Consider the following 16,162-nt stretch of genomic DNA (forward strand, 5'->3'; position numbering starts at 1 on the left):
TCTTTTATTTCTTCAAATAATCTTTCTATCTCACCCCTTTCTCCTTTACTTTGGAGATTACACATACATAAAGCCACTTGAAGTTGTCACTGCTCTATGATGCTCATTTTTAAAGTTTCTCTTTTATGTTTGTTTTTCATTTTTCATGTTTTTATTGCTATACCTTCAAGTTCATTAATATTTTTTTCAGCAATGTCTAATCTGCCACTAATTTTATCCACTGTATTCTTGATCTCACTGTAGTTTTTATATATAGAAGTTTGACTTGGGTCTTTAAGATATCTTCTAAGTGTCTACTTAATTTTCTGAGCACGTTATAATCTATGAGCACATAATAATAAATGCAATTATAATACCTGTTTTAATCTCTGCTAATTCTAATATCTGGGTCAGTTCTGATTGGTTTATCTTGTCATTGTGGGTCATACTTCCATCTGTGTGCCTAAGAATTTTTTATTGGTATCAGATGTTGTTATTTTTATGTTGAGAGCTGGGTATTTTTGCAGTCTTAAAGATACTCTTGATCTTAGTCCTGCAACACTGTTAAATTAATTGGAAACAGTTTGATCTTTTTGAGTTTGCTTTTAAGACTAGTTGGGTGGGACTAGAGCAGTGCTTAGTCTAGGGACTGAGGCAAGGTCCTTCTGCATAGACGACTCAATGCCCCGCAAACTGTTTTTCCATCTGGCTTGTGGAGCAGGCACTATTTCCAGTACTTTGTGAATGCCGGACACTGATAGCACTGATCCTTGCTCTCATAGTTTCCCTGGCTTTGTATAGTTTCTTCACATGCATATGCTGATTACTTCTCAGCAAACTACTCAAGAGGACACACCCTGCATCCTTTGAGGTTTTCTTCCTATGCAGCCCTCTCTCCTCTCTAGGTTTTGACCTTCAAATTCCAACCACCTTCATCATCCAGACTCTCACTCCACATCCTCACTTCAGGAAGCCCTCTGGGCTCCATGTTGTTACCACTCCCTGTGCCACAGTCTGGAACTTCTCTCCAGGCAATAAGCTGGGGCACACCTCATGTCCCATTATCATGGATGATTTTCCAATGTCTGACATCTTGCAAACGGTTGTTCTTATAAATTGTTTCTGGTAGAAGGGCAAATCCTGTCCTCACTACATTAGGTCGGTCATAAGCAGAAATTTAGCTTTATCCTTTAGATACAAAACTTTGATTCTATCTATTATTTAAAACCCTCTAATGTGGCCCAATGGCCTTAGCATAAAAACTGAAATTCCATGACATGTTCTAAAGGAACCTCCATGATCTTCCTCTGCTTACCTTTCAGCTGTGCCACAGGCACTCATCCTCTTTCTTTGTCCTTCCACACCTTCCACCTCACCTCACCCCCTGCTTCATGCTAAGCTCTACCTAGCTTTAAGATCTAAAATTAAATTTTGCCTCTTCAGAGAAAATGTCACTAACACCCTAGTCTTCTCCTTCCATGCCTTTTGTTTTAGTCACATCAAAACAAATAAAGTTACCCAAAATAGAAACTCCGGTATTTCTCATTGCCATGTCTTTGTCCTTGCTAGAATTCTATTTGTGCTTTGTCTGCTCAGATAGTTCCTATTTGTACTTTAAGAATCAAGGCAGGATCACCACCTCTTGAAAACTTTCCATTCTCTCATTTTCCTCCCCAGTCTGAATTACATATCTCCCCCCATGCTTTCTTAATACCCTCTGGATACCTCCACTACAGTGCTTTTCAAACTCTATGGAAAGAATTTGTTTCCTTGCCCTTCTAACTGGGTGTAAAAATAGGGTCTATAGGTTCTTCTCTGTACTCCCAGAGCCTAGCAGAGTGCCTTGCATGTATCTACCTCTCTTTCATCTTTTTGTTTGTTGGTTGGTTGGTTTTTTTGTTTTTGTTTTTGTTTTTTGTTTTTTGTTTTTTGTTTTTTGTTTTTTTTTTTTTTTTTTTTTGCTAATGAATAAATGGCTGTACAAGGCTCTTGCCCCTGCTAAACACTGATATGAGGTTGTGTGGACACTGGCACTTTACAGGGAGAGCTCTGCCCTTGGAAAAAAGAATCACATTAATCAAGCAGAACAAATCATATTGGATGCTATGGCCAATGCAATTAAGCCTTTGTCAAACTGCCTGACTTTGGCTCAAGATGAGAACATTGATGAAACGCCTCTCAACTGCCTGGGTTGGGGTCTGCTGAAATGGGCAATTACTGCAGTGAACAATCCATTACTTGTACTGTCAACAGTGTGCTTTTTCTCTCTAAATGCAGAATGAAGTGGAAAATGCTATGGAAACTCAGTGGCATTTAATTTACTGATATGATGTGGTAGGAGCCATTCTTTAACCTGACTGTAACAGCAATAGTGTGGGGATAAGTATGAGGTTGGAATGCATTGAGAAAACCGTTCTAAACATCCTGTGCCTCACTTTTCCCGTATGTAAAATTAGTCTGATGGAAGAGAATGCTTGTCACACCATGGTGGTTACTATGGTGATCAATGACTGAGATGCAACATTGTACTGCCCCTAGCCATGCCAATTTCTTTCAATTCTGCTTGTTATTCCATAGAGGGAGAAATGACTGGCAGGTCTCATTTTATTCTTTAAATTGGGAAAGTTGCTAGCAAGGCATGGCTTAGAAAGGGCATCATACTGGGGCACCTAGGCAACTCAGTTGGTTGGGTGTGTGACTCTTAATTTTGGCTCAGGTCATGATCTCGCAGTTGTGAGTTCGAGCCTGGTGTAGGGCTCTGTGCTGACAGCATGGAGCTTGCTTGGGATTTTCTCTCCCTTGCTCTCTGCCCCTCCCCCTCCACACTCTCTTTCTCCCCTTCTCTCTCTAAAATAAATAAATAAACTTAAAAAAGAAAGACCATCATACTGGCATTTTGTGCAAATAACCCTGGGCTGCCGTGCCAGGATATTCATTCTCAGTGAGGAACAGGGCTCCCCAACCTCTCTATATTGTGGTGCACATAGAAACATGTGTAGTGCACACTGGGGTTAGTGGATGAGATGTTTATAGCCAGAAGGGACATGGCCTGGGACTTTAGCTGCCCCAGGTCCTGCCCGGGTGCTCCAAGGCTCAAGGAGGTCAGAATCTTGGTATACTTCTGACCTGTTTGGCACATCAGTTAGGAGGTTCTGCTGTGGGCTCAGTCAACCACTTCGCCACTACAGTGGCTGTGTCTCTAGCTAGAGGCTACCAATAAACACCATCAGATGAACTTAAACCATTCTATGAGTATAGTTGCTTGGGAGGTAATTGTTGGGGGCAAGAGGGCTGGCACCAGATAATATTGCTGCAGAGCTCCTTTAGTATAAAGACAACTAGTTATTCACCATGGGGCAGAGTTGTAAAAACAGAACTTATCTTGGTTAATTTAAGCAAACTCTTAAGCACTTACAGAGTCTCTGGGATGGCAGAGTCAGTCTTGGAGGCTCAATAGCCAAGGCAGTGCCAACCCCACCCACGAGGCTCCCTTGGTGCAGATCTCATTGCTGCTGGAAATAAACACTATCCAGAATGAGGCTGGACACTGGACACCAGATTTCCACCGTATACTTACTGATGACTGGGCCCTGGGCACCATAAATCTACCCTGCACCCACCGATGACTGGCACTGGACACTAGAAGTCTACTCAGTACCCACTGATGACAGGGCACTAGACACCAGATGTCCACCCTCCTGCCCCTGAAAAGCTGGATGTTTTCACCACTATCTTCTCTCTTAAAAAGGATCCACACAGCCCCTCATGTTTGTGGCTTCTGAATGTAAGTCACATGCAAGCATGACTACCCCAGCATTTAGGTCATATGTCTGCCCCTTATCTACAAGGTGAGCTGGACTGGCAGGGCCAGCCTTCTACCATGGTGAAGTGGGATTCATACACGAGATAAAAGCCCCATGTAATGATGCTGATCCAAATCAGCCTGTGGGTCACAGTGTGCCAGCATCCACTGCACTTTGCAAAACTACATGTCATTGTCTTCCACCATAAACCAGTCCCTTCTGGTTTCTTCTAGACCAGGGCATGCCATCATCATTCTCCCAGTCACTAGTCCAGAAACTTGGTAGCTGGACTTGGTTCCTTCTTCTGCCTGAGCATCAGCCCATTTCCAAGTCATAACCATACTGACTCCTAAATGTCTTGTCATTTGCCTCAATTCTGCATCTCCCTGTGACCTCTCACCTGAGGACAGCAACACCTTTCTAGTGGCTCCCAGCCTCAGGCTGCCCCACACCAGCTCTTCCTCCCTACCATGACTGGTAATATTTGGTCAAGTTCCATCCCTCTCATGTAAAAGCTCTTGGGGGGTCCCCACTGCCTTCATGAGAAAATTCAATCCCCTGGATCCTTTGGTAATAATTTATATTTACTTTTTGGACCCTCATACATTGAATACTCTATTAATATTCTTATTCTCTAACAGAAGAATAAAAGTAGCTACAGGTACTGAATACACACTAGATATGCCATGCTAGACAATTCTCATTGTCCCTGGAGGTAGGTGCCATTTTACAGAGGAAGAAACTGAGGCAAGCAATCATAATGGCAGCCCAGCATTCAAACACAGATCTCAATCTCAAGCCTTCAATCAGACATGTGTTTACTCTGTCTTCACTGAACTGCTTGCAGCTGGTTGCACAAGATGTGCTCTCTGTCACTTCTGTTCACTTGACTATTCCTTTCTTCCTGCTTCAAATGGCACCCTTCTTTGTTTCCCTACCCAAGTGTTACTTTGCTGCCTCCTCTGAGGATCTTTTCCCAGTCTCCCACCTTGTCATCACCAAGTGTGCATGCTGAACCCTCCATCAGCACCCAAATCCTTCCTAGCACCACTATTCCCTGATGGTCCATGAGAGCTGAGAGCAGGGACAGCGTCCTATTCTGTCAGTGGGCATGCTGAACGAATCAGACTGTCCTCTAAAACACTCAGTAGTGCATATCTCATTCTAGGATTGTAGCATGGTCTTGATAGCTCTTGCTGCCACACACAAGCCCGGACTGGCACCAGTACGGGAATGTGCAGACCAACTTCCCCAAAGAGTAAGCAGGTTGGTGGGTGGACAGCCACCCTCTTGTTCCATTAGCCTTCCCACCCTCTTGTTCCATTAGCCATGACTCAGAAGAAAATATGGCCCCTGCTGTGCTAAGTATTATCCCCACTTTACCACTTGAGAAGATGGCTCCTAGAGCACTTTTAATGGGCCATCTCCTGGCTGGCTAGATTCTAAAAAATCATGTATTTTATTGCTCCAAAGAATTTACATATTTCGTCCTTTAAGCCTTACTTTGAGAGGAAGATAGATGGTTTCTGAGAGAGTAAGGCTGGGGTGGAGCAGGAATTCTATGTCATTTAAATGAAAAGTCAGAGTTACACTCTCTCATCCTGGGTTCCTTCACTGCACAGTGAAGGGAAGGTGACTGGGGTGGGCTCCCAGTTCCTAATGGCTCAGTGCTAAGCTTCCAAGCAAGAGTGTTTACCTTCTTTCTGCCTATAAGATCCACCTCATAACTTTTTCTTCATCTCACACCATACTAAGATTTTCCTTAAATGATATCAGCCTGGCTATTGATAAAGTTGGCATGAAGGTGAAGGGTCAGTGACCATCACTGCTTCTAGCTTCAAAGCATTTCAGAAAAAGGGCACTCTGGCTCTGCATGGTAAGAAGCTGCCTAGCTGGAAAGCCCCCGATCAGGTGTCCTGCACGTGGAAGGCCCGTGCAGCTGGCCCAGCCACCTCATAGGGGCGTCCAAAGGTGCCAGTGCTCATCTTATTAGTTCATGCACTCCTCTTGCTACAATGAAATGTATAAATATTTGTGAACTCTCTAACCCATTTTTTTTTTGCCAGGACAGGGTAATATAAGTCAATACTACATTTCCTAAAGATTAGCAGAAGCTTAGGATTATGATAAGCAAATACGACTTGTCCCATGTTGGACTGCTTGAAACCTAGGTCATAATGTTTTTTACAAGAACCACTTGTCAAATTTTCCCGCAGAGTGAGGTCTCAGGAGCCTGGCACGTACCTGTGGGGACGGTGCCCCGGGCTTGGCTGGTGGCCGGCTGGGCTGTGTGGCGCAGACAACTGCCCACTGGGGGGGCGGCCGCCTGGTGCTGGGCCTGGGGTGTGGTGAGGGGAAGGGCCGGCCTCGTGGCAGTGGCTGGGCTGCTCAGGCTTCCACCACCTGGGTGGATGGTTGTGGCCATCCCTTTGGCCAGTGGAGACCCTCCAACAACATTATTCCGGGGTGTCCCAGCCCCTCCTACCGGAGCCCTGAGGAAATAAAGCAGAATCCAGTCAGGTGAGGTCACAGATGAAACCCACACAATATAGGCCATCAATAAAGGCCCACTCATACCTCCTGGCTGTGAGAGGTGAAGCCACATAGCCCAGGGCACAAACACTAAAACAATGCTGAGATAATCCCCTAAGCGATGCCCAGAGCTCAAACTTGGCAGTGGGGGACCCTTTGTAAAACCTTCATGGGGGTTCACTTTCAATATAAATAGTTAAGAAACAGCAAAAGAACCCTAAGAACCAGTGATGATCCCAATCAATCAAATATTTTGTACCAGAACTACTGCCTTGATTCATTTTAGTAAACAGCTGTGTCTGTCCCCAAATACATCAAGAAAGAGTGACTGAGCTGGCCACAGCCAAGGCTTGGACACATCTGGCATGTGGTGGGATGGCAAGGACCCATCTCCCTCTGGACATGGCCACTTTCTTGTTTCTGCTGGCTTCTGGGAAAGAGCACAGACAAACCACATCCTTCTGAGAGATGTCAGGGAACTTGCAGTTTCATACCAGAAATAGATGCCCTTTCACCTCAGTTTCCAGATGAAATGAGTTTCCAGTGTTTAAGAAATACAAGAGAAACACAGCCACTCTGAAAATGGGCTTTAGCCCTTTGACCTCTGAGTACTTGCACCAAACTCACGCACTGGCAGTGAGCGTGAAAGATATGGCAGAATCTGGGAACTTGGAAGATGCTCTGGGTTCAGTTTCAGGGATCAAATGTCTTCCATTTGTTTAAGATCTGGGTAAACTCCCCTTATGTCCTCTCAGAGTCTCATTCGTGAGGGTCAGAACAGGCACTGCCAGGCCCGTCACCAGGTGGGGGTGCTTCACTCCTTGAGGCTCAGTACCACTGGGCCATGACTTCGGTCAGGGATGGGCTGAGCCACCACTAAGTCAGGGCTTCCGTGAGAAGAAAGGCCTCCTGGAAAAGGACTCAGCTGTCCAGGGACCGACAGCACCTTTCTTTCTTAGCCCCTATAGCTGCCATGAAATTAGCCTCTAGCAAGGAACTCCGTCAGTGAGCCAGTCAAAGCCATGAATTTTTTTTTAAAATTCACATCAGGGGCGCCTGGGTGGCACAGTCGGTTAAGCGTCCGACTTCAGCCAGGTCACGATTTCGCGGTCTGGGAGTTCGAGCCCCGCGTCAGGCTCTGGGCTGATGGCTCGGAGCCTGGAGCCTGTTTCCGATTCTGTGTCTCCCTCTCTCTCTGCCCCTCCCCCGTTCATGCTCTGTCTCTCTCTGTCCCAAAAATAAATAAACGTTGAAAAAAAAATTAAAAAAAATAAAATAAAATAAAATTCACATCAGCTACCTGTTGAACTCACTTTTACCCTATGGAAAAAACTGTAAAAATTGAATAAAGTGGGCTCACAAATTATGGGTCTTTCCAAGAAGGGCCATCAGATGATGTGACAAGCAAGCCTATGTCATGGCCAGCACTGCTCCTCTGGGTGCCCTGGAAAGTATGAATCAGTCTAGTGATCAGTGCAAGGTCTAGGCATTATTTGATTATTTTAATGGCAGTCTTTTCCCCGAGAGAGAAGGAATCCAGGGCTGTGCCCAGGAACGGTTTCCACAACTGAGATTGACAAATGAAATCAACAGTGGGCCCCTTATCTTAATGGAAAAATCTCAGACAACTCCAGGTAACCTCTTAAGCAAAATTTTTAATTCCATTATCTGTTTTATAAAAATGATATAACGGGAAATCTGTAAATGACAGGAAAGCACAAGAAGAAAAGTTTGAATTACTCTTAATGCCATCACTCAATAACAACTGTTAGCTTTTGAGAATATGTTTTTCCCTTGTGTATATACATAGGTGTGTGAGTTTTATGTATACCAGGTTTATGTGTGTGACACACACACACACACACACCAGTTGTACAGACACTGTATTCACAGGCACAGGTACATGTGTGCACACACACACAAGATCTCACTCTCCTGGGGACCTTCCAATTTCACTTTGTGCTGCTGCCCTGAGTCCAGCTCATTCTGCTGGCATCTTCTCCCCTCACAGCCAGTGCCTGCTGAAGGAATAACAAGCAAAACCTAATTCGTAAGGTGAAAAGCTGGCCATGTAGAACTCTTGCTCAAGGGGAGTTCTGAGCTCACGGGGCAAAACCTTGTGGGCAGGGGCACCCTTGCTGACTTCTGGACTGTGTTTTTGGCTTGCCCAGACCACAGCATGATTTTCAGGCAGTAACCAGCTGCAGGGGAATGTGGGTAGTGTGTTCCCCCCTCTCCCAGGCAGCGACACCTGCCTCACCTGGAGACGGGCGTCACGTAGTTTCCTGGGAACACCCCAGACAGTCCAGTCCTCAGGGATGTCCCCTTGAACCAGCCGTCCTGACACTTCTCTAGGACGCGGTACATCTCGCCCTTTCGCAGCTCCAGCTCGTCGTTCTTCTGGGGCTTGTAAGCATAGAGCGCCAAGTACCTATGGGCAGAAGAGTAGGGCCAAGGATAAATGATGGCTGGGAGGGGTGGTTATAGGCCATCTTGTATCACCTGGGTCACATGTGGGCTCATCTTTGGATGAACCCAAACTAAAAAAGGACTAGCTGATGCCTGTGGGGGCTTGTGCACACCGTGCCCAACCTACTCTTTGTGATAAACCATGGTGCAGGGAAGGCGGTGTACTCAGCACTGCTATTGCACACCTAGAGAACCAGGTCCTGAGAGGTACATGCAGGAAGGAGACAGACTTTGCCTCTTGTGCCTAAAACCCAGGTCACCCCACAGCCCTGCAGTGGCTGACCTGGGCAGGCAGGTATGTGATACCACCTTTCAGTCCTACAGCTCAGTGAGCCTCCATGACTCATCCAAGGCTGAGGAATACACCAGAGGATGTGCCAGAACAAGACCACAGGTCTTTGGGCCCCAATTTTTTCTTCTATTCTGCATACTATTTCTAAAGCCTAATGTTCTGAGCAAGAGAAAACTAAGAATGAAGCAGTTAAGTCTTGGGCTGGGTTCCCTCATTTCATCTAACTGGGTCCTGGCTTAACCTGACTGGTCCATTCAATCAGTCTGAGCTGGAAGATACCTCAAAGGTCCTTTTAGATAAAAAGAAGTCTAGTTAGGGAATTATTGGTTGCATTCTTCCTTGTAATATTTGTGCCATGGCTAATTATTTAAATTCTGCTTTTCTTTTAAGTCTATCTGAATACAAATGAAGAACAAACTCAGTGGTGTAAATCCTGGCCTAGGGTTTAGAAGTTATGCCCGTAACAGACTATGATCCTAGTGACCCATATCACTAGGTATTTGACAACCTCAATATACAACCCCACAGGGCACTTGCAAGGACTGGATACTTGTAAAATGCTTTGCTACTGTGGGCGTTTGGGTAAGTTGGTTTTAAATTGATAGAGAGAACCATATCAGGCAACTATGTTGTTCACAAGAGGAGGAAGGCTGATGAAGCTTCAGCTCAATGAGAAACAAAAGATGATTTTTAAAGAAATGTCATCTCTTGGATCTCCTACCAGGATGGATGGCTGGGTGGGTATGTTGACCCTTCCCAGGACTGTAGGCTCTAGGGGCTGGAGGACATTCACAGGTCTCTGGGGATCTGAGGAGGGTCATAGACCCCCAGAACACTCTTCTGACCCTGGGAAGGGCCTTCTCAGTATGTGAATACAGAAATGAGACATGACTCACTAGGGTTCAAGCAAGAAGAAAGGAGGACCTGAGTCTCAGAGGGCCAATGAGGAACATGCTAGAACAGAATGAGAACCTGTAAAGATGTCTTGGCCCTAACATAAAGTAAGGGAAAATAAGATAAAACAACATAAAACCTGCCACCCCTTTCTAATCCCTGACCCTAAACACTACAAGTGCCTCTGTTTCGGTCAATGGAAGCCTTGCCTTCTGTTTATTTTCTTTCTTTACAGGTTGGCACCCTCCTCCCTTCCCTTAGGGATAAAAGGATGGCTTACATCTTTATTTCTCTCTGTTTGAAAAGATAAACATTGGCAGCTAGCAAGGACTCTGGGCTTCAGAGAGGATAAAGGAAGCCATCACCAGAGGGGACACTCTTGCCTATCATGGGCGAAAAGATTCAGGTTTTCAGCGCAATGCGTGGGTGACAAAGAGAACCCAGGATATCATCTGTCTGTTTCACATCTGATGACTCACAGGAGCTCTTTGATGGTGATAGAGGAATGACCACAAACAGGAAAGTCACATGACAACTGCATTTGCGCCAGGGAAGCCTGCATGCTCTTTAACCACTTGGGGGCAGCTTCTTTAACCACGTGAGGGGCAGCCTCACATGGGGAGTTGCAGCTTGGGCTTGGGCAAGGGCAGGCTGAAAACAAGGGGAAAGGGGAAGTGCAGGCTGGGGCCGTGGGAGGCTTGGAAACAATGACAGCGATGCACACCTTTTTGGGCCTGCTCCCAAGCAAAGGTAACTGAAGCATAAATCCTGTTTGTTTGCTTCCTTCCATCTCTTCATGATGTGAGAACAGTCTTTTTGATTCTGTGGCCAGTGAATACACAGTGGCCAGGAGCACAGTGCCAAGCTGGGGGTGCTGTCTCCTTGGGATGTGTGTGTATACAATATGGACCTCAGCAAACAATCACGTTGGTCAAGGAGGGAGAAACTGCATGCTGCCTTTGTTCCCTTCATGACAGGCACTGGGCTCACATCTCAGCTTGGCCAACAGGGTGGGGCATCCACATCTATTGCACCCACTCCTGGGGCCTGTGCAGAGCCTGGAGGCCCATACAAAGTAGTGATGCCACCACATGAGGCCCACCACTGGCCTGTGCCCTACCAGCTGCCTCCTCAACCTTCAGGCCCAGGAGGAGACCAAGTCCCGTGTGTCTTGGGCACAACCTCCTCCTCACTGTGGCCCACTGGCTGTCTGAGGACTGGGCCAGTGGGCCATCACCTAGTGTCTTGGGGTGGGGCTCCATGTTTTCTGCCCACTTGGACACTGCCTGATGGAAGATCCCTTTTCCAAAGGCTGCTTTCACACACAGAGGTTCAAGGTTGGCTGAGCTCCTCAAGGAGGGCACCATGTTGGAGAGTTTAAATGCCTTGCTCTTCCACTCTTATCTCCTCACCTGTGGGGAAGAATCCTGAGCAGTTAAATCTTTCTATGAGAGGAAGTGGCAGATCATCCTGTCCTCAGCTGGGATCCTGGCAAGAGGCAGCCATCTGCTACCCTGTGGCACATCTACCTCCTAAGGAGGGTGACAGCCAGTGCAGAGGGAGCCCAGTTCAGCCCAGAGGAAGGAGACTACATGTATGCATCTCTAGCTGGGGTTCCCAGAAAACCTTGGATCAGGGAAGCTCTACACCAAGGTGTCCCCCAAATATTCTAAATTTGCACTGACTTTCCCCTCTATCTGGGGCTCTCATCTCTCACCCTGCTGTCCTCCACTCCCTACTATACTATATGCTCCACAAGGATAGAGATTTTTGTATGTTTTTTTCACGCTGTATGCCCAGGACCAGAATGCGTTTGGTACATAGTATACTCCAAATAATACTTGTTAAAAGAACAATAAAATAGGGGATCTGGTTTTGAGACTCTGATGAAGACTGCTGAAGGAAAGTGTGTGTGTCTATGTGTGTATCTGCATGTGTATGGGCATGTACTGAAACTGTCTCATATGGCCCCAAAGTCTGCCGGCTGACCTTGAACACAAAAACAAGCACAGAACAAACAGGTACCAGTTTTCCTCATTCAGGAAGTCCATTCAGTATGGAGTTGGGAGGACTGTGCCAGGAGGGGATGGGCACCATGGAGAGGCAAGAAAGGGCAGAAAAGACAGGGCTGCAGGCTGTGGGTATCTAAACAGTGAGGAGAGGAATGAAAAGGAGAAGCAGAGGGTGTACAACAGGGCAGGATGGCAGAGAGAGCTGAGTCCAACCAGGAGAGAGCTGAGCTGCCCTGGAAGAACCTGGATAGACAGAAGCAAGCAGAGAAGGCAGTGACCCGGGGGAGGGAGGGAAACAACTGAGGCACAAGGCATGCGAAGGGGTGAGAGGTGAGTCAAAGAGGGAAGTAGAAACTGGTGTCAAAAAACTTCTATTAACAGAGTTTCCAAACCAGCTAGTCCAGCCCTTGGGGGGTGAAGGAGCCATCTAAACAAGGCACTGTGGGCGGCCTAGACAAAGGTAGCTTTGATAGGGTGGGGGGACTTTCTCTTTGCTCTTTAATCTATCTTTGAAGCCCCTGGGTCCAGGATGACTTCCATGTGCCACCTGCACTGTCCATCTGCTCAGTGGAGTTTGAAGCTATGGGTGGGGGGCAGGGGACACCTGCCCAATTGTGAGCTGGCCCTGCCAGAGAGAGGATAGACCCCAGGCGAGTGTGTAAGGTTCATGTTGGCACAGCAGCCCAAGGACCAGGACCTGCACTTGCCCACACCTGGCTCAGTGAGTGATGTCCATTATAACCCAACCTCCACAACAGGAGTTGGATACACACCCGATTTAAAAAAGAAAGCAATGTTACCAAGTGTGACAAACACTCCATGAACCATATGAACTGCCTGGTAGTGATGTTTGTGATCTTGGGGGACTGGACCTCAAATAATTGAAATTTAACTGTCTTTAGGGAAGGAGCCGATTATCCTTCCCTCAACATTTGAGGATCCCCATGCCATTTAGTGGAACAAAGACTTTGCATTCACTTCTTAGCACAAAAAGGGAGTTGAAATGAAAAAAAAAAAGGAAAATGAAGAAAAATTTTAGATTATGAGCTTCAAGCTATCCTGATTAAGACTTTTAAGTCAGAAAAGTCTTCTTTCAAAATTCCATTTTTATTTTAGAGAAACACAGACATGGGTCCGGTGAAATAATAAAAGCAGGAAAATGAGCAACCTAGAGGTGAACATGGCTAAACACTGCTGGTCCACTGAGCGGGGACACCAGTGCCTTCCCCACTGCTGGAATCACGTCCTCTGGCACAGGACACACTGAGAAACAGTGTCACTGCAGTTAGTTTGCAAACATAGACAGACTTGGATTTTATGCCACATCATGCCCCTTCACAGGGCAGGTCTGGATTCTTAACAGGGGGAAATCAATATTCCTTTCATGGTTTCATGTATTCTACTGCTCAGTGACACAGACACTCCTTGGATGCTAACAATGGGCAGTACAAAGGATGTCATTTCCAGGGATGCCATCACCCCCAAGGGAATGACACACCCTCCCCTTCAAAACACAGCTCTAAACTCTAAATTGTCCCTCACAAACTCTAATGGTATCTTATTTCTAAGTAGCTCATATTTGTGCCTAAGAACAGTGGTGCAGAGCTCCACCCCCACCACAGGCTTGTGGGCCACTGGCTAAGGAAGGACAGGGCAGAAGCACAGAGAACTGGCATCTTTCAGGTGCCAACCTCTCCCAGGGCCTTGCCTAAGCCCCACATGAACTCTGAGGCTGGGATTACCCCTTATTTCACAATTGAGGAAACTAAGGGTCAGAAAGGTTGAGAATCTGTGTTTCAGCAACAAGTTAGAAGCAGATGGGGCTCTGTGGCCACAGGGACAGGGCAAGGCACTGTGAGAGGCCGTGGAGGAAGCTGGCAGGCCCTGCTGAGGTCGGCCTGAAGGTGAGGCTGAGTTCCGGGGTCAGGGAGCCCGTGTGGTCCCCTGCATCAGGAGGTGCTGCACTGGTTTGCACCAGGGCACTGATGCATTTGCTCTCCTCATGTTTACTTCAAATTTGTGTTGTTGATGAGTAATATCTCCTCTGGTCTCAATACTTCAAGTCTGGCCTCTAGGTGTGCGTTGCTGGGGGAACTGGAATGCAAATAAATCTGACTTCACCTTGAAAAATCTCTGCCCCTCCCACTTATATTTCCTTTGGGTGCCTCAGAGAGAAAACCAGAAGCAGATGGCTCTGTGGGTCATTTTGCTGCATGTGCATCTGCAGATCTGGCATGTGGCTCGTGCTGGGGAGGGGCGCTGGCCTGGGGTGGGGGAATATGTCATTCAGCATCTGCTTTCTTTAGGAATGACCCAAGAAAAAGCATGAATGGATCACACTTGAACAGAGGATGGCCCAGTCCACTGTCAGCCTGATGCCTGCAGGCCTCCTGGTCCCTGCTTTATGCACCAGACAGCCACAGCAGTGCTACCTTGTCACTCCCTCTCCACCCATGTCCCCTCTGCTGCACTCAGCCAGAATTGCATTGCTGACAGTCTCTGAGCAAGCTGGACGGCACCTTCTGTGCTCAGAGCTGCAGGCTGGTACTCGTGGAGCCTGCCGGGGCCTCGCATGCCTGGCATGAAATAGGCAGCACCTGCATGGTCCTCTTCCTCATGGTTCCCAGGGCCCCATTCTCACTCCTTATTCCTTCAAAAGGCCTCTTCAGCTCAAAACAAGCTTCCACAGGTGGCTCGGTCATCTCAAAAACACATATAGATCAGACAGGGGCTGCTGCTTGCAGCCCCAATTTCACCTCTGTGGATTCACATACAAAAGCTGGTACTAGCATTAAAATTTTTTAAAAAAGGGGGTGCCTGGGTGGCTCAGTTGGTTAAGTGGCCAACTTTGGCTCAGGTCATGATCTCACAGTCTGTGGGTTCGAGCCCCGTGTTGGGTTCTGTGCTGACACCTCAGAGCCTGGAGCCTGCTTCAGATTCAGTGTTTTTCTCTCTCTCTCCCCCTCCCACCTGTCTCTCTCTCTCAAAAATGAATAAAACATTAAAAAATATTTTTTAAAGCTGGTACTAAAAATAAGGCAATAGTAGGAAATTTGGTTTTTTCTTCCCCACTGTCTTGTAGACTATATGGGGCTTTCAAGCTGTAAGGTGCCCCCTCCACCAGCCTGAAGCAGTCCTGCAAGTGTGAGTCTGGGATAGAGGGTCAGGCCCCATGCCCCCTCCGTGGGTGCCCTTGCATGGATGGTGTACACACAGAAGCGGCTGACTGCTGTGGCCACTCTGCCTGGCATCATGCTTTTACAAGCAGCCTATGGGATATTTCCGAGGACACCAATCACTCACCCATATTACTTGCTCATTTCTACAGCAAGATGTTCACTTGTGTTAATTATCTACACAGTTCTCTTCAGCTCTAAGCAAGGAGTGAACTGAAGTATTTTAGTGCCTTCATTAATTTCATACCCTTTCTCCTCTATATGATGGTTTGCTCACGTTTCTTCTAGAATAAGTAAAAGATTCTTTTCAATTATTCCTGTTGAAGTGTTTGCTCCTGTTCTCCTGGATACCCAGGTCACACTAGCTGACATGTGCCCACACATTGATGGTTCCATTCAATGGATGTCTACTGAATGATAGCCAGGTGCAACCAGGTGGTAGAGAAGCCTGCCCCAGGAGCACCCACTCTGGGGGAGGGAGACAACACAGGTGCATGTCAGGGTCTGCACAGGATGTTACGGGGTCTGGGAGGGGCACTACCCAGCCTCAGAAAGCCAAGTAAGTCTTCCTGAAGGAGGTGGCAGCTGAGCTGGGGAGGGGTGAGCTGATGCAGGGCTGTGGACAGGGCTGACTCCCTGGGTGCAGATGTTCAGAGGGAGAGAATGGGGAGCATTTGGGGAACTGTCATGAGGCCATGAAGTGGCCAGCCCCTCACCCAGGCCTTCCAGTCGTCCTGATTTCCCAGGAACCGCAGGCAGCTGGCACTCCATTGGATGAGGTATCGGCTGCAGCCCAGAAGGAAGGAGCTGGGAGTGGCTTGGCTGCCAGTCCCGTGTGGGAGCTGGCATCCTTCCCACACTGAGCTCACAGAAAACTGGTCTGCAGAGGCATTTGTGCAGTGACCCACAAAAGGAAGTCTTGGACCAGCAGCAAAAGCATCACCTAGGGACTTGTTAGAGAGGTACATTCTGGGGCCTCACTCCAGAGCTACTAGGGTAAGACCC

The 16,162-nt window shown here is 47.2% G+C and overlaps 1 protein-coding gene across 5 annotated transcripts in view; it reads right to left on the reverse strand.

Annotated features, from left to right (window-relative positions):
* The window catches only part of SH3RF3 (SH3 domain containing ring finger 3), a 374,857-nt gene that overhangs the window by 71,044 nt on the left and 287,651 nt on the right, over positions 1–16,162 (reverse strand). For all 5 annotated transcript variants that reach the window (XM_047853860.1, XM_047853859.1, XM_047853863.1 and 2 more), the window contains 2 exons: positions 8,575–8,745; positions 6,027–6,274 (listed from right to left, as the gene is read on the reverse strand). In XM_047853860.1, coding sequence (XP_047709816.1) covers positions 6,027–6,274; positions 8,575–8,745 — 419 coding nt within the window. The remainder of the gene's footprint in view (positions 1–6,026; positions 6,275–8,574; positions 8,746–16,162) is intronic.

Source organism: Prionailurus viverrinus, chromosome A3 (genome assembly GCF_022837055.1).
Source record: "Prionailurus viverrinus isolate Anna chromosome A3, UM_Priviv_1.0, whole genome shotgun sequence".
In the NCBI taxonomy this organism is placed as follows: Eukaryota; Metazoa; Chordata; class Mammalia; order Carnivora; family Felidae; genus Prionailurus; species Prionailurus viverrinus.